This window comes from Pipistrellus hanaki, assembly GCF_964339955.1.
Source record: "Pipistrellus hanaki genome assembly, chromosome: 1".
NCBI classification, from domain to species: Eukaryota; Metazoa; Chordata; class Mammalia; order Chiroptera; family Vespertilionidae; genus Pipistrellus; species Pipistrellus hanaki.
The window spans coordinates 72,367,271-72,392,702 of NC_140503.1; the positions used below are offsets into that span (position 1 = coordinate 72,367,271).

The 25,432-nt window shown below is 44.3% G+C and overlaps 1 protein-coding gene across 2 annotated transcripts; it reads right to left on the reverse strand.

Annotated features, from left to right (window-relative positions):
• Window positions 1-1,050: 1,050 nt before the first annotated feature.
• Window positions 1,051-25,209, reverse strand: LOC311620125 (uncharacterized protein C14orf93). 2 transcript variants are annotated; one of them, XM_084879173.1, is made up of 7 exons: window positions 25,085-25,209; window positions 11,733-12,765; window positions 9,301-9,621; window positions 4,092-4,153; window positions 3,757-3,860; window positions 2,053-2,165; window positions 1,051-1,781 (listed from the first exon to the last, which is right to left on the reverse strand). In XM_084879173.1, exons 2-7 carry the CDS (start codon window positions 12,324-12,326, stop codon window positions 1,362-1,364), a joined length of 1,614 nt encoding a protein of 537 aa, XP_084735299.1. In that variant the 5' UTR covers window positions 12,327-12,765; window positions 25,085-25,209; the 3' UTR covers window positions 1,051-1,361. The 2 variants fall into 2 exon arrangements, with proteins under 2 accessions (XP_084735299.1, XP_084735300.1); XM_084879174.1 differs by lacking the exon at window positions 9,301-9,621.
• Between the last annotated feature and the right edge of the window lie 223 nt (window positions 25,210-25,432).

Here is a 25,432-nt window from a genome sequence, read left to right on the forward strand (position 1 = left end):
TTCCCCTTCCAAGCCATCTCATAACCTAAGGTCAAGTGATTCTTCTAAAACACAGAACTGATCAACTCATTTCCCTCCTTAAAACCTTACAATGATTTATCATTGCCCTTGAACTGAAGTCTAAACTCTTTTAAGATATTTTACCAGGTTTTTCTACCTCTCCAGCCTCTTCTCCTCGACATCATCCCCTCCCCAAAATGTTCGGTAGAATTGCATCTTGTTTGTGCTCTCTAGTACCCGTTATTCCTTATGATGGGAACACTCCCCTGGCCTCCCTTCCCACCTGGTTAACTCCTCCCCGTCTTTCAGGTCTCAGTTTAAATACCGAGAAGCCTTTCCAGACCTCCAGCATAGGTTAGCTACCCCTGCTGTATACTGCCAGGGCCCCCTACAGTCCCTCATCACTCTTAGCACGATTTATTTCACTGCCTACTTAACTGCCTGGTTTTCTGACTAGTAATAAAACCTTAGATCAGCATCTGCTTTGATCACCGTTGTATCTATAGCACAGTATCTGACACCTAGTAAGCAATCAATGTTTGTTATATGGATGACTGACTAGAAAGCCATTTTTACTTCTCAATCTATTCAAATTGCATACATTTTGTGTGCTGGTGTGTGTGTGTGCACACACACACCTTCCTCAAAATACTGCTAGGCTGACAAAACTAAGAAATGGCTACAGAGCCCTATATGTGCACATAGTAGTAGAGCGGGTGCCAGTGAGACATGGGAACTCTTTTAGCCTTAATTTCCTCATGTGTAAAATGAGAATAAAATCTGCTACATATAATTCAATAAAGCCAGTACATCTAAATCCTAATTCCCAAAAAGGGATGGGAGCCCCAGTTCTGCTCAAAAGAACCAAAGACTGAAACTGCCCACCAGGTGGCAGTATTACCCTGGACTGGTTCTGTGCGGTTTCCACTGCAGAGCAAGACCCGCCGTCCTGGGGAAGCTGAAGGTGCAACCAGGACTGCTTCCCCAGAGCTTTTAGTGAAACCAGAAAAATAAAACAAAACAAAACACTCAGAGACCCGGGCATATGTTGAGAAGGCCTCATGTTTCTTAGACCCATCCTCCTCCTCCTCTCATCCCGGGCTCTTCTGAGGCATTGTTTATGCTTAGGAATAAGCATTTTCTGGCTTGCCATTCACAATGGGGGAATTTCCCCCTTTCAGATTAAGTCCTTTTATCCCCACAGAGCTGCCAGCTTTCATTTCCAGTAGGGCCTGTGCTAAGAACAGGCAGACTTGCTTTCTCAGACTGCAGAGGACATCTCCTTCTTCTGGGAAGCCCAATAGCCCTGACTTTGGGGCATGGGGGGTGGCAGAAGCCAGAGCTACTCTTGGCTATAGATTTCACTCATCCTTTTCCACCTTGACTTCAATAAATGAATTCAAGTCATGACAGCAGGTTTTATGGGACTGGTCAAAAGATAGGGAGACAGGTCCATTTTCATCACCTCCCTCATCTTCCTCTTCTTGGAAATTAGGATTATAAAGTTCCGGTGGAAGGAGCTGGGCCTCAGCAGAAGGTAATCTGTCTGAGGGAGGCCCATATATACGGTTAGCTTTAGTGCCATGCTTAGAGTTGGCATCCAGATGGTAGCAGAGCTCTGTGAGGCGCTGGGCCCGGAAACGGGGAGGCCTGGCTACCCAGACACCCGGCTCATTAAGACTGTCCTCTTCATCTGACATCAGCTCTTCGGTCACATCCTTCCACAGGTGCTGCTCCTCAGGCCCAAAATGCCTCATGATACTGGATCGGTTGGCAAAAAGCTATAGTAGGAGCCCAGGACGGATTAGGAAGAGAGAAAGAACCATGGATTAGGTTTGGGGAGAGGGTTTGTGTAGGAGGAAGTCTGTGTAAAATGTGCCTGAGAGAACCCGGCCCCCAAGTCAAATCTTAGAACTGGCTCACCCTCCTCCTCTGTCTGCCTACATTCTTGGCTCTCAGCTCTATTCTTAGATGCCTTGACCTCTGGCCCTTCCCACTGGTGCTTAGTAGGGTTTAGAGTTTAGCATCTTGAAAGGAAGGCCTGTAACCTACCCTGTATCTGCGACTTCGCAGTTTCTTCTCCTCTTTTTCCTTCAGTCCTTTAAAGGGGTTCAGGGAGTTGCGGTACTCACGCCTCTTCGTGAGGAAGTAGGCTACACAGGCTCCTGGGGGGGAGAGAGAAGGGAGGGAGCAAAGAGCAGTGGTTCTCAGCCCTTTGTTCTCCCCTAACACTCCTGGATGGAGTGTTATATTTACTTATTTATTTACTCCTATATTTACTTATTTATTAAATATATTTTTATTGATTTTAGAGAGGGAGAGAGAGAAAGATAGAAATATTAATGATGAGAGAGAATCACTGATCAGCCACTTCCTGCATGCCCCCCCACTGGGGATCGAGCCTGCAATCAACAGGCATGTGCCCTTGACTGGAATCGAACCCCGGACCCTTAGGTCCACAGGCTGACGCTCTATCCACTGAGCCAAACCAGCCAGGGCAAGTATCACTATTTAGACACTGGGTTTTCTTTCAGTAATCACCCATCAGTAAACAAATTTTTAAAAAATCCATCATTTTTTGTATTTTCTCTAGTATAAAAGATGAAAATTGCTTAATTATTCATAATTTAGACTCGGTATTAATGAAAACTAAATCACCCACCTATAATTTTATACACTGAATTTTTGGAATAATTATCAGAGACTAGCTTCTGTATCTATGCATTTCAAACTTTGCTTGTCCTCAACTGCTCATGTACTCCAATGTTATTCCCCATCATACACATTCATACTGTGATACGAGCTTTGTTCCTGCACCATTCTGGAGGCTGGGAAGTTCAAGGTCATGGTCCTGGCAGATTTCATGTCTGGCAAGAGCCCACTTCCTGGTTTGTTTATATATATTTATTTTTTTGTCTTCTCACTATGTCCTCACATGACAGAAGAGCACACTATTTTCAAAACCTCCTCTTAGGTTTAGCTCTCCCTGCCCACATCATTCTCTAACACTAACTCCTCTGGAGAGTTAAGTACTGGAAAAAGAAAACTCCAATGTTTTTGTAACTCCTTTTCCCCTTCCCCAATTAAACTAACCCCCTTTCTACTCTGCTGGTAGTGGATTACAAGTGCTTTCCTTTTTTATCTTTGCCCAAGGATATTTTCCCCATTGATTTTTAGAAGAGCGAGGGAAAGACTGAGAGAAACATCGATGTGAGAGAAGAGCCCCAACCTGGCTGGGGAGAAGCCTGCAACCAATGTATGTGTCCCCGACCAGAATCGAACCCAGGATCTCTGGTCTGCAGGACAATGCTCTATCCACCGAGCATTGGCTTGGGCTCAATGCTTTCTTTTTTATTTTTTGTAAAAAGGTGGCTTTATTTGTCACTTATTCACCTTATCTCAGTTATGCCATTTTGGCATATACAGCAACACTCCTTGGAAGTGGGGTCAGTTCCACCCACCATGGTCATTAACAGACCACAGGCCAGGTGCTGAGGATCCCACTGACTCATATATAAACATCATGAATAATGGTGTTCCAGCTCTTCCCTTCTTCCATTTTCATTTTAGACTGAGTAATTGAATAAAACGGCTGTTAGAGGCAATCCTGTGAATATTGTAGATGAGAAGAAATCAAAGTAGTTTTTTTTTAATCCACTCTTTTAAAATCACCTAAATCATCTCCACTATGGCTCTTCCCCTTTGCCCAGGAACAGAGAGAAAGGATGAAATGGGGGTTAACTTGGTTGTTCTCACCTTTCAGCTCCTTATCAGTGTAATTGTGGGGACTGGTCACCAGCTCCTGCTTGAGCTTATCCAGAAGGAACTTCACTACTGAAATATTCCAAGAGGATTTGATGCTGCCACAAAAAGAAGAGAGTGAATAAAGCAATCAGCATGTTTGAAACTAGACAAATAGAGATTCCCAGCAGTAATCCACTTTGTGATAAATTCCTCCATGGCAGAAGTCAGGATATAAGAGGCAATTGTGTATCCAGAGCCTTAGCCTCAATATTATATTAGAGCGACCCCCTCAACTTCCCTTCCTCAGCAAGGTATGCTGTGACTCTTTTCCCTCAAGTGGATCATACCTTTCAGACCCATTGAATCTCTTGTCATTGGTGATGTGGTTATGCACATTGTGGACCAATTTCTAGGGGAAACAAACAAATAAACAAACACAGAATCAAACCAGGGGTGGATATGATGAAACCCTCCTCTGGTTCCTATGCATTGTTCCCATACAGTTCTCCACCTTTCGGAATCCTTTCTGTCAATGTCCTTTCTTAGCCAGAGAGCTTATCCAAGTTATATATCTAATGCCCTCCCCTTCAATTAATTTGTTTGAGGACTCCAAAATCATCCCTGGCCTTGCCTCTGTTCCTAAGGAATATGATCGCTAGAGCAGAGGGTCTCAGACATTTCCACAAACATACTCCCAGTAGCAAGGAGAGAACAGATATACATCAGGACTATTAAGTGGAAATTTCTTGAAGCCACCTATTCTTGCAATTTTTATTTTATTTATTTATTTATTTATTTAATTTTTATTTTTAATTATTTAAAAAATTTCTTTATTGATTAAGGTATCACATATTTGTCCTCAACCCCCCATTCCAATCCCCCAGCCCTCCCCACTCATATCCTCACCCCCTATTGTCCTTGACCACTGGTTAGGCTCATATGTATGCACATAAGTCCTTTGATTGATCTCTCCCTTTTATCCCCACTCTCCCTTCTTGCAACTTTTAAAAATTTCTTCACAACATATCTGTATTTTTTTTTTGCACTTTAATTTCTTTATTGATTAAGGCATTACATATTTGTCCTCATCCCCCCCATTACCTTATCTGTATTTCTTTTAATGTAAAAATATCTGTCTGGCTAGTATAGCTCAGTGGTTGAGCATCAACCTATGAACCAGGAGGTCATGGTTTGATTCCCAGTCAAGATACATGCCTGGTTGTGGACTCAATCCCCAGAAAGGGGGTGTACAGGAAGCAGCCGATCAATGATTCTCTCGCCTCATTGATGTTTCTCTCTCTCCCTCTCTTCCTCTCAATAAAAATATGCTTTAAAAAATATCTTCCAGCCAAAACCGATGTGGCTCAGTGGACAGAGCGTCAGCCTGCGGACTGAAAGGTCCCAGGTTCGATTCCGGTCAAGGGCATGTACCTTGGTTGTGGGCACATCCCCAGTAGGGGGTGTACAGGAGGCAGCTGATCGATGTTTCTCGCTCATCGATGTTTCTAACTCTCTATCCCTCTCCCTTCCTCTCTATAAAAAATCAATAAAGCTGAAACCGGTTTGGCTCAATGGATAGAGCGTCGGCTTGGGGACTGAAAGATCCCGGGTTCGATTCCGGTCAAGGGCATGTACCTTGGTTGCAGGCATATCCCCAGTAGGGGGTGTGCAAGAGGCAGCTGATCAATGACTCTCTCTCATCGATGTTTCTATTGTAACTCTCTATCTTTCTCCCTTCCTCTCTGTACAAAATCAATAAAATATATATTTAAAAAATCAATAAAATATAGTAAAAAAAATATCTTCCAAAATTTTCTAGTAAAATTGATTATCCAGAAAAATGTTCCAGGTATATCCCTTTGTACATCTCCACAAATGTCAGGAGTACACATAGCATGGTCTGAAAAACAGAAACCTAAAATAATAGAAATGTAAAGTGGAAAGGTCCTTGGAGGCTCTGTCACCCAACTTTCCTTTCACATCATTAAACAGGCTGTCTTTCAGTTTTGCTTATACACCTTTCATGAAGGGTCCCCACTAGTTTTTGAATTAGCTTATTCTGTTGAACATTTCTGTTTAAAAATTCTGCCTTAGATGTTCCAAATTCTGACCCTTTTTAACCATAATAGTACCTGAAATATTGGAAGACAGTTTTCATGCACTCACAAAACCTTCTCTTCCCCAGTCTAAACACCCCCACATCCTTTAGCCATTCCTCGTGACAGAGTTCCGAGGCGCTTCGGTTTGCTAGTGTCCCTCTTACAGCGTGGCACCTGGAACCAAATCTAACTCATCAGCTGAGGTCTGGCCAAGGGAGCATTACTTCCCCAAGTGGAACTCTACGCTTCTAGGAATGAAACCCAAGATGGTGTCACCTTCCTTAGCAACCCCTTCCCTGCTTAGAGCATCATAGGGTTCATTCATAGAGAACCTGTAGTCAAGTTCATTTTTCACATGGATTAACTATCTCTACCATTCTGCAGATTTAAAAAAAAATTTTTTAATGTAGGATTTTAAATTTCTTCCTATTAAATTTAGTTCTGTTATTTCTGATTATATTTTCATCCTAAGCTCCCACAGTCAATGGATGTGAGTGGTCATCTCTACCCAGTTCTGAATTGATGGGACTCACATCCTGACTTCAAAACTTCAATTTCAGCCCTAGCTGGCTTGGCTCAGTGGATAGTGTCAGCCTGTGGACTGAAGGTCCCAGATTCGACTCCTAGTCAAGGGCACATGCCTGGGTTGCAGGCTTGATCCCGGTGTGGGGTGTGCAGGAGGCAGCCAATCAATGATCCTCTCTCATCATTGATGTTCCTATCTCTCTACCCATCTCCTTCCTCTTTGAAATCAATAAAAACTATATTTAAAAAACACTTCAATTTCGTATTCAGAAATGCCCAATTTACCCTTCTTTTTTTTCTTTTCTTTTTAAAAAAAAAATATTTTATTGATTTTTTACAGAGAGGAAGGGAGAGGGATAGAGAGCTAGAAACATTGATGAAAGAGAAACATCGACCAGGCACCTCTTGCACACCCCCTACTGGGGATGTGCCTGCAACCAATGTACATGCCCTTGACAGGAATCGAACCTGGGACCTTTCAGTCCACAGACCGACGCTCTATCCACTGAGCCAAACCAGTTTCGGCCCAATTTACCCTTCTACCTCTATGGCTAACTGACCATATCAAGTTAGGAAATTACTGATCATTTTTTGTGGCTATGACCTCCACTCTATGAAAAAGACTATTATACTAGTTTCATATTTGATAGAGTTATTTTACATCTTAGGAAGTCCAAACTTACAGAATCTCAGGGAGATGTGAGAATGCTTCAGAAAAAATTTGAAAGAATTGCAAAAGAAGAAAGGGGGAAAAAAAGGAGTTACATAATTTTCAATTCAAGTGGCTTGGAAGAGATGAGCTGATAAAAATCAAACCAGGCTTGAAGTGGAAGGGGACAATATTCTAGACAATAGTATTAAAACTTGTGTGAAGGCTGCTGGCTAAAAGTAAATGGATTTCCACAAGGGGTGGCTGGGATGTACAGCATTTCAAGAAATTAAGGGTTCTGGTTTGGTCCTTTTGGATCCTTAGAAGCAATCCACAGAATAGTGAAGATCTGCAACCTTCTCTCTCCCTCTAAACCCAGTCTGGCACTAGAACATTTTAAATCTTCTTCTGCGATGGGCAGCAAAGTTCCCTGACTGGCCCTCTAGATCAGTACTTTGCAAGTACTGCAATGAGTGAACATGCTGCACCCCCCAGAAGGTCTGCTGTTCCACCAGACTCTCCGAAGGGCAGGAAGAAGCCAGGCCTCAACACTGAACCTCTTCCTGGAGGCAGCAGGCAGGAGAGGAATGGAAGTGACAGAAAAAAATACTCATTTTATGCAAATTAGAAATATCATACATTTACTCATAACTTATAAACACTATGAAGTTTGGGGAAATCCCTCAATTTCTATCACTGGCAGCAAAAGAGGACCTCTTGGGTCAGAAATCCATGACAAAGAAATGACACCCATTCCCTGATCTTGATAAGTGAGGAGATATCCCGGAACATAACCAAAATTTGAAATGAAGGTTAGAAACCAGTTAAAACTGACTATGGTGTCTTCCTTCCTAAGGAAAATCCCTCAATGTAAAAACAAATCAAATGAAAGGGAGAATAAGGTAGGATCCCTTAGGAAAAGGAAGAAGGAAATAATGTAAATAAGGAGATAAAAATGTTTTCAACCTTTTCTAAGACTGTAACAAGAATAAATGGGCAATACTATATATTATGATAAGATTCTGGTTGGATGTGAGTGGTGATTTCCACTCCTAACCAGAACTCTGAAGTTACTTCATTAGCCATTATCCAGGGCATAGAAACCCGTTATAGTCAATCTGAACGTTACAGTATAAGGCTAAAGAACACCCCAGAAAGATGTTTTTGGGCACAGATCCAAAGGACTATGGTCACCCCAGAACAGGTTTCTCAACCTTGGCCCTATTGACAGTTAGGCCCAATAGCTGCAGGGTTTGTCCTGTGCTCTGTAGGATGCCGTACAACGTTCCATACCTCGGCTTTAGACACAACTAGATCAGGTCAGTACCTTTTCTGCCAAGAGCTCTTAGACTCACTAAAATCTCCAAACTTTTATAACTGAGCTAAGTGTCTAATGGGCCTCTGCATCTTCGGGGTTTGGGGCCACCTCAGAACACTCGGACCTTTCTGCCCAAAGGGCCCCTTGCTGCTTCCCCTGAACCCTGGTAATTTTCAGGCAGTTTCCAGTGCCTTCAGTGGTCAAACTGCTCAATCCCTTAAAGATTTTCCCATTAGGATTACAGTATTAGATCCCTGGGAGATGTGATATAATGCTCCCCTTTTTGTTTCTTTTATTTAAATATATATATATTTCAGAGAGGAAGGGAGAATGAGAGAAAGATAGAAACATCAATGATGAGAGAATCATTGATTGGCTGCCCCACACTCGGGGCTGATTTCACAACCCGAGTATGTGTCCTGACAGGGAGTCAAACTGTGACCTACCGTATTTCATAGTCGAGGCTCAACCACTGAGCCACACCAGCCAGGATGCCCCCAGTCTTAATGGAAGATATAAATTTATCTGGAAAAGCCTAAAAAAAAGTTCCACTGAGCCCAGCTGGCATGGTTCAATGGTTGAGTATCGACCTATGAACCACAAGCTACATGCAGGAGGCAGCCAATCAATGATTCTCTCTCATCATTGATATTTCTCTCTCCCTCCCTCTCCTTCCCCTCTGAAATCTATCTATCTATCTATCTATCTATCTATCTATCTATTATATATATATATATATATATATATATATATATATTTATTATTATTTTTTTTTTAAGTTCCATTGATAGGTGGGGGACTGCCTAACCCTAGAGCTCTGGAACAATCTCCTTCTTGCCTCTCCCACTCCAGTAAGATTCAGGATACCATGCATTCAATATGGGAAGCTTAAAATCAACCCACACTTTACTCCTCATTTATCTTTCTAGATTGAAGAAAAATTCATAGAAATTGAGCTCACTCACAGAAAGTACCAGATCCCGCTTGCGCCTGGAGTTCTTCTGCCCACTCCCTCTGGTCCTGCACGGGGAAGCAGTAAACCCTAGAGAGTGTCTCAGCTCCCCAGCTCCCCCTGGGCCTGACTCTTCCAAGGCACCTTCCAGCGCAGCAGCAGCACTGAGCATGTCCTCGGGGCGAGGCAGTGGCAGCTTGATTCCATTTTCTGGCCCTGTCTCTGAAGTTGCCCGCTGGATAGCCAGTTGTGTGGCTGGTGAGAGCTGCTTGGCATAAGCAGAGACCAGCACCCGCGGTACTGCACCCTCAGAGGCCACATAATCATCCACCAGCTAAGAACATAAAAAAGAATAGCCTATTAGCCAGCCCGGCTTAGGGGAACCCGTTAACCATCAATCTCTGGCCAGGGAGAATGAACAGAGAGTGGAAAGCAGGGGGGAGTCTAGCACAGTCTTTAGTGGTCAATGGCCTGTTTCTGTGGGACTCCAATAAGAGTGCTGGGCAAATATTTCCGTGTGTACAGGGCTTCTCATGTTGGAGCATTTCCATGGGACTGATTATAAGGATAAGGCATGTTGCAGATGCTCTATTTGTGAGGGGTCATTTATGATTTGGTCTTGGGTATAAGAACTGTAGCTAGGTAAGTGTTTTGTCTTGGGGATTGGGGGAGGAATTGGGGGATTGGGGGAGAAATTGATGACAAGAAAGGAAAACCAAGAGAAGGAACAAGAAAATAAAATGGCAATAATAATAGAGAGGAAAACGGGAGAAAAAAATGGGAAGAAAGGAGGAGTTACAGAGCCAGAAATCTCTAGAGAGGCTGGCACCAACTCCCCCCCACCCCCACCCCCGCACCCCACTCCCATTTCCTTTGTAGGGCCAGTCTGTGACCTCACCTTGATCCTGCCTTGGTGACATCCAACTGGCACTGTCTTGACATCTACTTGCCTGCCTGTGCCCTCACTCAAGGACATACAGGGCAGGGAAAGGAAGGAGGGAGGAAGGGAACGAGGGAAGAAGGAGGGGGATTTCTGCAGCTAAGAAAACGAAACAGTGAAAGTGGGGGTGGGAGACACAGAAAGAAGTGGGGGAGGAGGCTGAGATGTATAGACCTGTGAGCTGCTTTCTGCGCTGGGAAATGTAATTCCATCCTGTCGGCTTGGAAGCCTTCCCTGCCTGAAGGAAGCACAGCTCAGGGTGTTGCCTGGCCTGGTACCCTCTTGCTTCCTACCACCTCCCCAATTCCTCCTCCTGCAGCCCCAGGCACAGCCTGGGGACAGCAGTAGTAGCTGTCCCCCACCCGCATAGCTCGGCCTTTGGGGAGCAGTGACCAGCTGCAGTGAGCACTGGAGGGGTACCGGGGAGTTGATACATTCCTTTCTCAGACCCACAATGCACTGGGCATTGCATCCCTTCCACCCACCTGCGTGTTCTTCTCAACTCTTGACTGGGTGTCCGGGCCTTGTCTTGGCGAGGAGAGGAGAAGGGAAAGGGTAGAGAAGGACCTGGTGGGGGAGAGCTGACACACCTCCCACGGTCTCTCAAGTGGCAGCACATCTGATATTTTCCCATCTCTATGATCTCTATAGTTGCTCCATCTCCCTCTCATACTTCCATGTGTGACATTCCGCAGTTTTCACTCTCCTCAGCCAGGATTTGCCTGCTCATATGGCCTTGAGCAATAAAGTAACTGAAATAGCACAAAGTACTTGAATGTCTTTTCCTACTCACAAATATGCTGGCTTGCCTCCCTCCTCCTTACCTTATTCTCTTACTGTTAACTCTTAGTGACCCACTTCTTTTCCTCATTTTATTTCCTTTCCTCTACATTCTTCCCACTTTACCTCATATTTTCTCTAGCATAAATTCTCTTTCCATTTAGACTCACCTCTTTTTTCACTTTTTCTCCTTCCTCAACCCTTCATTTCCACCTTCCTCTTTCCCTCATTTTCTCTTCTATTATCTTTGTCCTTTCCCTCTCACTTTTTCTTTCTATCTCTCTTACCACTTCTGCCTCTCTCCCCTCTCATTCCCATCTCTCTGTACTGAATTCCTCTTGGCAAGCAGAGGGCCTGTGATAAAATATAAATGAGCCGTCTGTGCATGGCAGGCCTTCTTGCCAGGAGAGGCAGAGAGCATGGAGCACTGAGACAGCTGTGGAGGAGAAGGTGCCACACAGCTCCTGAGGGAGGGAAGGGCACCCATCACCACACACACCGGAAATGACCTACTGCCAAAGAGACTATGGTTCAGGAAGAAACAGGAGTGTGACTACCCTGAAGACAAAGGAGACTTGGGACTATCTCTATTCTATCACACGTACAAACAAAAGAAAGGTTTAAGGAGGGGGAAATACAGAAAGAGAGAAAGAAGGAAAAGGCCAGGAAAAGCACTAAGAAGCAACAACACTCGTGTTCTGTCTGCTCTGCAGCAATATACTCACGGGATTGAGCATTGGGGACGCCTCACTGGCAGCCAGGGTGCATCCCGGGAGCCGCACGTCTCTCTGAGCGGCTGGGAAGCCCAAAGGGCCAGGCCCTACAGCCAAGGCTGCTCCCAGCTGCTGCTCGATCGCCACCTGCACACCGCTGCCCACGTCGTCACACTCCTCTTCCGTGGCAGACACAGTCCTGCCGGCTCCCCCGGGACTCTCCTTGAGAGACCCAGGCTCCTCAAGTGGTGAACCGTGCGCCTGGCTGTCCCCATCTTCATCAGGCGTGGACACTTGGCCTTGCCTCAACTCACCCACTTCCTCCTGGAGACGTTTTAGCAATTCATTGTTGGCCTTGGCAAGCCCCAGAGCAGCCTCAGCCAGACCCACTGCCTTGTCCACCCGCTGGTAGATAACATGCAGGAGCTGCTCCGAACTGTGAACCGCCAGGCCGTGTCCGGTCACTGTGATAGGGGTGCTGGGAGGAGGATTGCCACTCTGAGAGCCTGTGTTGCCCCCACTAGTCTCACTCTTACAGGCACAGCAGCAGCATCTGGCCTCGCTGCCGCTGGGAGGGGAGAAGAGGATGGTGGCACTGAAGGACATGCTGATGGAAAAAGGAGCCACCACGCGCACCCTGCTGGGCTGAGCAAAGGTGTCCCCAGTCGACTGGACTTCACGGGTTTGTAGGAAACACTGGCCTCTGGATTCACTTTTCTTTCTCGTGGAGGATGAGCAGAGGAGCTCGGGCACCAGGCTGTGTGTTCTGCGAAGGAGTAGGCAAGCCGTAAAGGAGCACACAGCTCATGGCTGCTTCTCCTCGTCCTTCAGAGAGAGAGGGGCCTTCTTCTGTCTGCAGGTCCTGTGCTCCCCTAGCACAACGCACTGGGGGTCACGTTCATCCTTTACTGACAGGGTGGTGCCTACAGAGGCTTTCCTGATGACAGTTTCAGAGGGTGGAAGGCATTTTTCCTGCACCAAGCAGGGAACCCCTACCACTCCCACCTAAGGAGCAGAGAGGGGGCTGGAGAGAACCCACAAGGATCTGAAAAGATTAGAAGATTAAGGAAGAAAATGTAGATCCGTAATAACACTATTGCATTTCATTGCTTTGACATCATGCCTTAAGGAGTTCAGAATATTTCACTTAGGTTATCTCATCCATAGGGCAGCTCTAGGAAACACGTTACACCAGAGAAGAGACAATGTGAAGAAGTCACATTCCTTTTCAAGGTCAGAGAAAGACAGCAGAATCTAGTTATCTATTTTCAACCTAGTGTTTATTTTTCTGAACTGATACCACTTTTTGTTGACATAAAGAATCATAACTGTCCTCTCTATAATTTTCATACAGATGCATTCAGAGGAAGACTCCTACTAGTAAATAAGAAATATGTTGCCCTGGCTGGTTTTGCTCAGTGTCAGAGCATCAGACCATGAACTGAAGGGTCTTGGGTTCAATTCCCAGTCAAGGACATGTATCTTGGTGGCACGCTCGATCCCAGGCCCTGGTTGAGGCACATGTGGGAGGTAATCAATCCATGTGTCTATCTCACATTGATGTTTCTCTCTCTCTCTCTCTCTCTCTCTCTCTCTCTCTCTCTCTCTCTCCCTCCCCCCCCCCCAGCCTCTGCCCTCCCCTCCATGATCTCTAAAAACAAAAAAATCAATGGAAAATCGGGTAAGGATTTAAAAAAAAAAAAAAGGAAATATGCTGATCACTGCAGTCTTCAATATGTCACTGACCTCACACTATCATATTATGAATGCTTTGGCGGGGGTGGGGGTGGGGGTGGGGGTTGGGAATGAAAGGAAACGCTGGATCAGAGAACTGAGCTGCGGTAAACCAGGGCGCAGTGCCCCTTGCTGTGTTGTGTTCCTGGGCCTCCACTTCTGTAATCCTTCAGCTTACAGCCCAGAGAGATCACTCCTGGGATCCTTCATCTCCACTTCACATGCTCCTTAAGGGAGAGGCAAAGCTCAACTGGAATGTCTAAGTAGCTAAGTGCTGCCACTGCCCACATGACCAGTCCCTATAAAAGGAGAAACCAGAATATCAATGATAAACCAAACTGCCTCTCTTTTGAATCACTGTAGTTAAGAAACTAAACTACTCCAGGAGAGAGAAGGAAAAAAAGGTGTGGGAGGGTTGGTTTGTACCACTGAGAACACTCAAAGGAATTTCATACTGTCATCTTCTAAATGATACTTGATTATAGAAAAAAAATCCTTCTGCCTGAAGCTCCCCAAGTGACAAAATCTTAAGTATGTTTACAATTTCCTCAAGACATACATTTCTATCTTACCCTGTAAATTATAACATCATAATTAAAAGAAGAGAAGGTTAGAAAAAATTTCTGCATATTGAGATTTTTTTGTTTAGTTTGGGATTTTTTTTTTTTTTTTTTTTTTGAATCAGCAATCTCATTTTTAGAAACAGGTAATATCAATGCCTCTGAGGTACTAAAGTGTAATCCTGACAATACATTTTCATTACATTTAGTTATTATTAAAGAACTAGAGGCCCGGTGCATGAAATTTGTGTACAGTGGGGAGGGGGTGTCCGTCAGCCCAGCCTGCACCCCCTCCAATCCAGGACCCCTTGGGGGATGTCCGACTGCCAGTTTAGGCCCAAGTCAAACATCCCTCTCGCAATCCAGGATCACTGGCTCCTAACCACTTACCTGTCTACCTGCCTAATGCCCCCAATTGCCCTTCCCTGCTGACCTGGCCACCCCAAACTACCCTCCCCTGCCAGCCTGGTTGCCCCCAACTGCCCTCCCCTGCCGGCTTGGTTGGTCCCAACTGCCCTCCCCTGCTGGCCTGATCACCCCTAACTGCCTCTGCCTTAGCTCCCACCACCATGGCTTTCTCTGGAAGGAAATCAGATGTCTGGAAGATGGCTGGTCTGGCCGACCTGGTCTAATTAGCATTATTACCCTTTTATTATTATAGATAGTAATTAAAAAGTATTTTTAATTGATTTCAGAGAGGAAGGGAGAGATAGAAATATCAATGATGAGAGAGAATCATTGATAACTGCTCCTGCATGCCCCCCATGGGGGATTGAGCCCACAACTAAGGCATGTGTTCTGATTGGGAATCAAATCATGACCTCTTTCATGATTCATAGGTTGATGCTCAACCACTGAGCAACAGCAGCTGGGCAAGAATAGTCTTTAATTTGTTATTTCCACCCTTTATATCAAGAAATGCTTTCCTGCCCTGGCCGGTTTGTCTCAGTAGGTTGGACCATTGTCCACTTAAAGGTGGCAAGTTTGATTCCTGGTCAGGGCACATACCCAGGTTGTGTGTTCAATACCCAGTTGGGGTGTATACAGAAGGTAACTGATCAATGTTTCTCTCATACATCAATGTTTCTCTCTCTCCTCTTCCTCACTCTACAATTAATAAAAATTGAAATAAAACTGAGAAGAAACCAAGTTGAAGGCATAGGTAAACACCTAAACTGCTGCCTCGCACAACAATATCAAAACTACAATGAAGCTCTGGCCCATTTGGCTCAGTGGATAGAGTGGTGGCCTGCAGACTAAAGGGTCCCAGGTTTGATTCCAGTCAAGGGCATTGTACCTTGGTTGCAGGCACATCTCCAGTAGGAAGTGTGCAGGAGGCAACTGATTGATGTTTCTCTCTCATTGATGTTTCTAACTCTCTATCCTCTCTCCCTTTCTCTCTGTAAGAAACCAATTATATAAATAAATAAACTAAAAGACAAAATAGACACCATCCAGAACCACAGGAAGGCTGGCTGAGTGGAAATTCTAAAACTAAAAGGAAAGAGGAAAGCACATTGAGACTCAGAGGAGCTGCAAAAGGCTGAGGTATAGAGATGCACTCTCCTGAAGAGGACGGGAGGCTGACTGCATGGGCAGCTGAGTGCACGACTGGCTTTCTAAAGTGGGAGGGAGACAATTGAACTCCAGTTCTGGGTGAGTTCTGGGAAACCAAATTCATTCGGGGAGAAATTGGACTGTCTGGCAGCGGGCGAAAGTCGAGGGCGGCTTTCTCTCAGAGGTGCTTGCAGCAATTACCGAGGGACACTGAGACCCAGGGACATCATAGGGCAGGGCTGATGGAAAGCCAAGACTGTCTACTCAGCCCTGATACTCTGCTGCATCCAAGCTGAGCACAGAGGCCTTTGCAACTTTGCAAGTCTTGTCCCATAAGGCTATCTCCAGCACAGAAGTTCTCCCAGCGTAGACACAGCTGATCCTCACAGCCGATCATCACAGCCAATTGGCCTGGAGGTCAGTTCCTCCCACTGATACCAACAACAATCAAGACTTAACTAAGGCTGTGCACACAGTCCACAAAGGGGTGCACCATAAGTGTCCACCTCAGGTAACTGGGGGAAGCTGAGCCACTGGGCCATATAGGGCACTTACCACACAAAGCTACTCTACCAACTAAAGGAAGCAGCAAAAATGTGGAGACAAAGAAACAGATCACAAATGAAAGAAATGGAGGAAAACAAACAACTGGATATAAAGTTCAAAACCACAGTTATAAGGTTTTTCAAGAATTTCCTAGAAAAGGCTGATAAATTTAGCGAGACCCTCGAGGATATGCAAAAAAACCAACTAGAAATTAAACATACACTGACTGAAATAAAAAATATTATAGAGAGACCTAACAGCAGACTAAAGGACCGCAAGAATCAAGTCAAAGATTTGAAATACAAAAAAGCAAAAAACACTCAACCAGAAAAGCAAAAAGCAAAAAGAATCCAAAAATTTTAAAATAGTGTAAGGAGCCTCTAGGACAACCTCAAGCATACCAACATCAGAATTTTGGTGGTGCCAGAAGAAGAGAGAGAGCAAGATACTGAAAACCTATTTGAAGAAATAATGACTGAAAACTTCCCCCGCCTGGTGAAAGAAATAGACTTACAAATACAGGAACCACATAGAACCCCAAACAAAAGGAATCCAAAGAGGACCACACCAAGATACATCATAATTAAAATACCAAGAGCAAAAGGCAAAGAGAGATATTAAAAGCAGCAAGAGAAAAACAGTTAATACCTACAAGGGAGCACCCATACGACTGTCAGCTGATTTCTCAACAGACACTTTGCAGGCCAGACGGGAGTAGCAAGAAATATTCAAAGTGATAAATAGCAAGAACCTACAACCAAGATTACTCTACCCAGCAAAGCTATCATTCAGAATTGAAGATAAAGAGCTTCACAGATAAGAAAAAGCTAAAGGAGTTCATCACCACCAAACCAGTATTATATGAAATGCTGAAAGGTATTCTTTAAGAAGAGGAAGAAGAAAAAGGTAAAGATAAAAATTATGATCAACAAATATATATATATATATCAACAAGTGAATCTAAAAGTCAAGTGAATAAAAAATCTGATGAACAGAATAAACTGGTGAATATAATAGAATCTGGGGCATAGAAAGGGTGTGGACTGACAATTCTTGGGGGTGGAGGGGGAAGGGTGTGAGGGGTGCGGGAAGAAACTGGACAAAAATCATACATCTATGGATGAGGACAGTGCTGGAGAGGTAAGGACAGATGGTGGGGTGGGAACGGGTGGAAGGGAGCTATAGGGGGGGAAAAGAAGAACAATTGTAATAATCTGAACAATAAAGATTTATTAAATTAAAAAAAGAAGAAATAAAACTGTTATTCTCTGGAGCATTTGAAATCTTAAAAAAGAAAGAAATGCTTTTCTGTGCCAGATATTCACTTGCAAGAGCTGAACTCAAATCCATTATAGCCTCTCTGTCATTAGTCACTGGAAGGCACAACTAAGCCTCAAATGAAAGGTTAAAGCCAAATTAAAGCTAAAGGTTAAAGGAAAGCACTAAGTGATTCCTATGTCAATTCATTGATGAATCATTTCTATCTCCTTTTCCTTCTAAATAAGGGCATACACTGCACCTGGAGGGTTTTTCATTTTTTTAACCAACATCATGCAAGGAGTTTAGTCTGAAACATGAGCATTACAAGAAAAAGAAATTTATGTAGATGGCAACATACTAATATTTGTCAGTTGGATTCAGTATTTATAAAATCAGAAATTAAGATGTATCTGCCCTACCCGATTTGGCTCAGTGGATAGAGCATCGGCTTGCAGACTAAAGGGTCTCGGTTGGATTCTGGTCAAGAGCACATGCCCTGGTTTCAGGCTATATTCCCAGTAGGGAGCGTGCAGGAGGCAGCCAATCAATGATTCTCTCTTATCATTGATGTTTCCCTCTCCCTTCCTCTCTGAAATCAATTAAAAAATATATATATATAGCCGAAACCGGTTTGGCTCAGTGGATAGAGCTTCGGTCTGCGGACTGAAAGGTCCCAGGTTCAATTCCGGTCAAGGGCATGTATGTTGGTTACGGGCACCTCCCCGGTAGGGAGTGTGCAGAAGGTAACTGGTCGATGTTTCTCTCTCATCGACGTTTCTGGCTCTCCCTTTCTCTCTGTGGAAAATCAATAAAATATATATTTAAAAAAATTAAAAAATATATATATTTTAAAGATGCATCAAATTGGGACACTGGGTGGGGACAAACTGATGACTACTATATTCTTGCACCAAACACTCTTTCTTGCAAGAGGCCTTTATTCCACCTGCATGAGGTCCTTACCTTGCCTACACGCTGTCTGCATTGAGCCTTCCCTCCCCTTTAAACCATCTTTCCCAAATAGCACAAAACTGGAAATTTTTTTTTAAAAACCAGGGAAAGAGGGTACTTATCCTGCTGCTTCACTTAAGAGCTGTGTGAATTTGGGCAAATTATCATTTTTTTTTCTGAGTCCAGAGTTCCCATCCCTGCCTACTTTGAGTGCTTTTGTTAAGATTATCTACAGAGTAAGGCATCCAGAGTGCTCGTACATGGTCAGTGCTCCACAGTAGCAGCTGGATGATATTATGACTATTCCTAAAACATTTGTGTCCCCACCCTGGATACCCATCCTGATTTCCTAATCTTAAAAAAATACACAAAACAATGCAATGGCCTGAAATGGAATTTGAGTGATTTCCCTTAAATTTAGTCTCAAATTTCTGAGAATAAATTCAAGTCAATAAATTCAATTTATTCAAGAATTTCTTGAATAAATTCAAGGTTTTTTTTATAGGTAAAAAACCTTCTATTGTGCAAATCAGAAAGATAATTTAGAAAACTTGCAGCTGAAACTGGTTTAGCTCAGTGGATAGAGCATCGGCCTTCGAACTGAAAGGTCCCAGGTTCGATTCCGGTCAAGGGCATGTACATTGGTTCCGGGCACATCCCCAGCAGGGTGTGTACAGGAGGCAGCTGGTCGATGTTTCTCTCTCGACGTTTCTAGCTCTCTATCCTTCTCCCTTCCTCTCTATGGAAAATCAATAAAATATATTTTAAAAAAGAAAACTTGCAATTTATTTACTATATCTGGCTTTCAACTAAGAATAATATTCAACTTTTCTTGCATATTATTAAGCTGAGTTTTTAATAATAAATACATTTTCCTGTTTTGAATTCTCTTTGTTCCTCAAATTTTTTCTGCTTTTCTATTTTGTGTATTAATATACTTTGTCCATTTTAGAATGTCATATTCAGGACAACAAATGGGTGTTTTCTTAAATTAAGTACACTGCACTGTCGCACAATGGGAATTCAAATAACTCCTTTTTGATTTCCATAAATATTATTGCTGACTTAATTTCCCTGCTTCCTGCAATAGTCTCCCACATAAACTCTAAGACATTGAAATGAAAGGACAAGGAAAGAAACTGGGTCAGCAGGGAATAAAGGAATATTTCACATTATAACATTTACATTATAATGTAATAACATTATAACATTAAATGCTGGATAGTGATTAAAAACGAACTACTAGCCCTCGCTGGTTTGGCTCAGTGGACAGAACATCAGCTTGCAGACTGAGGGGTCCGGGTTCAGGTTCGGTCAAGGGCACATGCCCAGGTTGCTGGCTGGATCCCCAGTAGGGGGCTTGTAGGAGGCAGCTGATCAATGATTCTCATCATTGATGTTTCTATCTCCCTCTCCCTCTCTGAAATCAATAAAAATATATATATATTTTTTATATTTTTTATTTTATTTTTTTAATATATTTTATTGATTTCTTTACAGAGAGGAAGGGAGATAGCTAGAAACGTCGACGAGAGGGAAACATCGACCAGCTGCTTCTTGCACACCTCCCACTGGGGATGTGCCCGCAACCAACGTACATGCCCCTGACCGGAATCGAACCCGGGACCTTTCAGTCCACAGACCGACGCTCTACCACTGAGCTAAACCAGTTTCGGCATGAAATCAATAAAAATATATTTTTTAAAAAAACACTAATTTGCCGAAACAGGTTTGGCTCAATGGATAGAGCGTCGGCTTGGGGACTGAAGGGTCCTGGGTTCGATTCCGGTCAAGGGCATGTACCTTGGTTGCGGGCATATCCCCAGTAGGGGGTGTGCAAGAGGCAGCTAATCGATGACTCTCTTTCATCGATGTTTCTAACTCTCTATCTCTCTCCCTTCCTCTCTGTACAAAATCAATAAAATATATTTAAAACAAACAAACAAACAAAAAAACAAACACTAATTTCACTAGCTACATATGTTCCCATTACAGAAAATGAACATTATTTTAAAAGAGGTTTTTCTAAAAATCCTTTATATGTAGTAACATACTAAAGAATGAGTCACCAAAATGGATTATCACTTCTAAATACTCAAAGGGAAAACAAAATCCCTATATGCAAGGAACTAACAGTGTATGTGAGAATGGGAATATCTAAAGAACAAAGCAGCCCAGCCGGTGTGGCTCAGTGGTAGAGCATTGATCTACGACCAGGAGGGACAGTTCGATTCTAGTCAGGCCACATGCCCACATTGTGAACTCAATCCCCAGTGTGGGATGTGAAGGAGGCAGCCAAACAATGATTTTCTCTCATCTCCCTCTTCCTCTCTATCTGAAATCAATAAAAAATATATTTAAAAAAGAAATGTACATTTCAATAATTTTGATATTTTCCTCACAAATATTTGGATAAAAAAAAAGAAAACTCATCTTCTTTAGACAGTTCAGGGTGAGACTATCCATAATCTTAACTATTCCTTTCTTCCCAAGTCACATGTATTTTTGTTAGAACTAAATATATCACATTCTTGGCAGCTCCCTTGCTTCCTTTCTACCCATTTTGAGTTTGAATTTTCTGCATGACTGAGTTCACCTCCAAACTATGAAAAATAAAAGTTTTTTCACTACTAGATGTGTATGATATGGTATCATTCAGATGATATATGTTTTATAATGGGCCCTTGACTCATTCAGGGTCATGCTAGTAAAGGACTTCCTTAAATGTGATTACTAAAAGCACAGCAATTCATGCCATAATTTTCATTTTAAGAAATAAAAAAGGAAAATGCCACATAAAGCTCTGCTGTGCTGGTCAGCCCAGCTCCGCCATTTAAAGGTGCAAAATGGCTCACTTGTTAAAAGGTTCTCTAGAAACCTACTTCTATGAAATGAGCTCTTGCCCTAGCTGGTTTGACTCAGTGGATAGAGCATCAGCTTGCAGACTGAAGGGTCTCAGGTTGAGGCCGGTCAAGGGCACAGGCCAGGGTTGCAGACTCAATCCCCAGTGGGGGGCTGTGCAGGAGGCAGCCAATCAATGATTGAGCACTGATGTTTCTCTCTCCCTTCCTCTCTGAAATCAATAAAAGTATTTTTTAAAAAGAAATGATCTCTTTATCACACAAGAATAGTAAGCAAATACCATAAAATACTACTGTCTTGCAAAAAAATCTAAGACCTCATTTTTAGGGGTTAAAGAGAGATGTAGACCTAGAAGGCAGAATCAGGTAAAATGAAAAGGATTTCACCTAATCAAAAAAGTTCCAAGTATAAATGTAGAGTGGTATGAGTTTTTAACTCAGTGTAGCAGTTTTTATTTACATTTGCTAATATGCAACTTGGTAAAATTAAATTTTCTGGCTTAAGCTTTTTATATAAATGTGCCTGATAGTAAAGGATTTAGCCTGCATTTCTGGAGAAACTGAAAAATAAAAAACTAAAGCTATATGATGTGCCCAGAAAGCCCTCAGCAAATGTTAGTTGATTAAATATTAGTCCAGGTGGGCACCAGGGACAGAACTATTTCCGAAGAGACAATGCGATCCAGCTGCAGGCGGGGTGGCCGCGGCATTGAAGGGGGAGCAGAGTTCAGAGCTCAGGCGCTGCGTCCGAAGCCACAGGGACCAGGGCCACCCGCCCGGGCCCAATCCTGGGAGTCCGGGGGACAGGCGTGATTCCCGGGAGGGGGCCAGCAGAGCGGCCCGAGCCACCCGGGATCTAGCTGGGATACCGGGGTGGACACCGTGGCCACGAAAGCTCTGCGGACTCCAGTTGAGGGAGGCCCCGGATTCCCGCTGTGGCCCAGCCAGGCTGCCGCGGGGTGTCGCACCACGTGCGCCCCGCACCACCGCGCCCGCTGACTCAGCGCCGCCACCCGCACGCCCGAGGCAGAGAGAGACCGCGGCGCCGTGTACCCGGCCTGCGCGCGCACGCGGGAGGCCCCGCCCCCTGCCCTCCGGCTCCCTACGATTGGCAGTTACAAGCAGAGCCTTGGACGCTACTGGCTCCAACCCACAGTCACTCACCGAGCAGGGAGGGGAGGGGCCTCCTCAGGGAGGGACACGACTGCAGGCTTTTTCAAGCCGGTCAGGCGCCATCTTTAACTTTTTTTTTTTTTTTTAAGTTTCCTCGCTTTTGTTTCTCTTACAAAACTGCGTGTACAACATTATACACACAGTGGCCACAAACCGATCCCCCCCGTCCCTTACACACAAATCAGTTCACACCTCTGTGGTGGAAGGCTTTTCGGTCCTGCCAGCCTTGGTCACAAATCTATCACTACCAAGTGGCAGATCCCTTACTTTAAAGACGCTTTCACCTCCAGGGGCCTCGCGGATTCCCAAACAAAATCAACTGAGTTCAGCTTTGCTTTGCTTTGGTGGGAAGAACTAGCCAGATATATTCGTGAAAGTAATTATCTTTCTTAGAAAGAAACTCTAAGCAAGGATATTGGCTGTGAGCCTAGGACAGTGGTGGGCAAACTCATTAGTCAACAGAGCCAAATACCAACAGTACAATGATTGAAATTTCTTTTGAGAGCCAAATTTTTAAAACTTAAACTTCTTCTAAGGCTACTTCTTCAAAATAGACTCACACAGGCCATGGTATTTTTGTGGAAGAGCCACACTCAAGGGGCCAAAGAGCCACATGTGGCTCGAGAGCCGCAGTTTGCCAACCAAGACCCTAGGGTCCTGGTAAAACCAAGTCGCCTGGAAGTCCGGGCTGTGCTCCGCGCCAGGAGGAGCCCTCCCTTTCCCCGGGAACTGAAAAGTGAGGCGACAAGTGAGTGTGAGGCTGCGGGGCTGGGAAAGGAATGAAAGAGGGAGAAACCCCATTTGGGATCCCCAGCGCTGCCGTCACCACGAAAGCCACTAGAATGGACTCGATTTCCAAGTCCTGCAGGTCTAAACTTGTAGAAGGACCCGCATTTGAGAATATTTATAAGCGCTGGTCTGGCTTGCATTGTTAGGGAATAAAAAGACATTTAATTCAGGTAAGAAGTGCAGAGAGCCCACACAGGCCACTTGCATGATAATAGATTTCAAGATCTGTACAAATAATTTCCTTGCCGTGGTTACTTAGGTGTCTCCATTATTGCTTGAAACTAGGACAGGAGGTGAGGGATGGAAATGTATTGCCAACCTCACATTGTAGTGAGGACATTGGAATTTTAAATTTTACGGTAGAACCTTCTTGTTCTTTCGTGCTACCACACTTTCGACTTTCCAGTTTCTCCCTCATCACCCCATATACTTCAATGCTTTCACTCCAATCTGCAAACACGGGGCTGAATATATTTCCTGTGACTCCTAAGAGGAGACAGTGGTTCTGTGACAATGAAATGAGAATACAGCTCAGATAACTGGAGGTTCTGCTCTAAACTTGTTGTCCTTTAATTCATCTACTCTTCTCTGTAACTGAGACTTGAGCAGACTTTTTATTCCAGAAATGATACAGGATAAAAAAGCACTTCTCATCCCTCCCATTTATTATTTGCCTCTCCCTCCTCTGACCCCTTCCCCTCCCCACCTACCACCAGGAACACTTTTTGAGAACTGGATTTGACTGGATTATTTTCCTGATACTTTGCCAGCTGTGGGGCTTTTCAAACAAATCCCAACCTATAAACGACAATTTTGTCAAAAAGCCAAGAGAGAACTTCCCTTCTTGAACACACCAACCAAACCACACATAAAGGCCAAAATATACACAGCTGTACACTTAACAACAGAGACAATAAAAAGCAAAACCACTTACGCAAAATAGTCTAAAAAAAGGCTTTGAACCACAGATTCAATAAATTGCCTACCCTCATTTGCCAAACGGACTATATACTTCCTGGCAATTATTTAATTATTCATCAATCTGATCCTTTAGAAGAGGAACAGAAAACACAGTAAATGCATACAGAATGAAGTGCTTGAGTATATGCTACATAGTGTAGAAAATTTCCTAACCTCTAATTTGCACACAAAACCCTGTTTGGATCACAATTGGGAACGCCACAGGAAAAAAAAAAAATTCAGTCTAGGGGCTACTTTGCACACATAAAACCAAAAGAAGTCACTTTTGAAAACAAAACCTAATATGGCATGTATACACACTGTACACACACACAAAGCCCCAAGCCCCAAGATAAACCTTCACGGTATTATTTGCTTCATGAAATACACACGTGCTCATGAAAATGTAAGACACGCTGTACAAAGGGCTTTGGCCCACTCCCCAGGGACAAGATAATATCCACATTTTTAACCTACTGGCCTCGGACAACTGCCACATTCACGCCCCTGGTCTTTGGTTCTGCGTGAGAGTGAGTAAAAGGCACGCAGACAGCTCTGTGGGGTCGTAAATCCCCGCTTCCTCTGGCACTGCCGGTGGCAGAAATACACATTACCCCTCAGCCCGCTTAAAAAAACGAAATCTGGGCTTCCCGAGCAGCTACCTTTTTAAAATCCCTCGACCATACAAATTTACCAGCTCTTAACATGTGATAGCAAAAAGGAAAAAAAAATCTCTATAAATTTGACTGGAAACAGTTGTACACGACCGTCCTGCTTCTCAACTTCTTGGTATATTTGAAACCTTGACGAGGAAAAATGAAAGAGGAAGAGAGACAGAAAAAGAAATGGGGGAAAGCGCAAATCCCCCTTAGCAACAGTTTCCTCACCCCAGCGCTGCCACGGATCTCTATTTTAAAAAAATTTTGAACACACGCACAGAGTACAGAGGGGGAGGAAAATGGAAAAAGGATACCCGAAGGTCGTATGGCTCTTTGTATTCGTGTGTGTGCAAAAGGGAGGACGCGCGGAGCCCGAGCCGGCAGGCCCCGCCCCCCGGACGCCGCCCGCCCGGATTGGCCGCCGCCGGCCCGGGCCCCGCCCGCGAGCACACGCCGCCGGAGGCGCGGGCCCAGCGGGGCCCCCCGAGGGTCGCCCGACCCCCGACCCGGCGCCCGGCCCCCGGGGCCGGGGCCGCTCTCGCGTCCCACTTCCCTTTCCCGTCCGCCTTCCACTTCCCGGCCCTCCTCCCGCCCGTACCCATCGCGCTCCTCAGAGCCCGGAGGCCCGGGGCGGAGGGAAGCCCCGGGAGCGGGTCCTTCCG

Bases quoted from the DNA above. Each gene is read 5' to 3' on its own strand.
- LOC311620125 (XM_084879173.1), bottom strand. From the start codon at position 12,326: ATGTCCTTCAGTGCCACCATCCTCTTCTCCCCTCCCAGCGGCAGCGAG. The intron at 9,622-11,732 runs GTGAGTATATTG...TTATGTTCTTAG, and splicing joins CGTCCCCAATGCTCAATCCC to CTGGTGGATGATTATGTGGC. The intron at 3,861-4,091 runs GTATGATCCACT...TTTTTGTGGCAG, and splicing joins AGATTCAATGGGTCTGAAAG to CATCAAATCCTCTTGGAATA.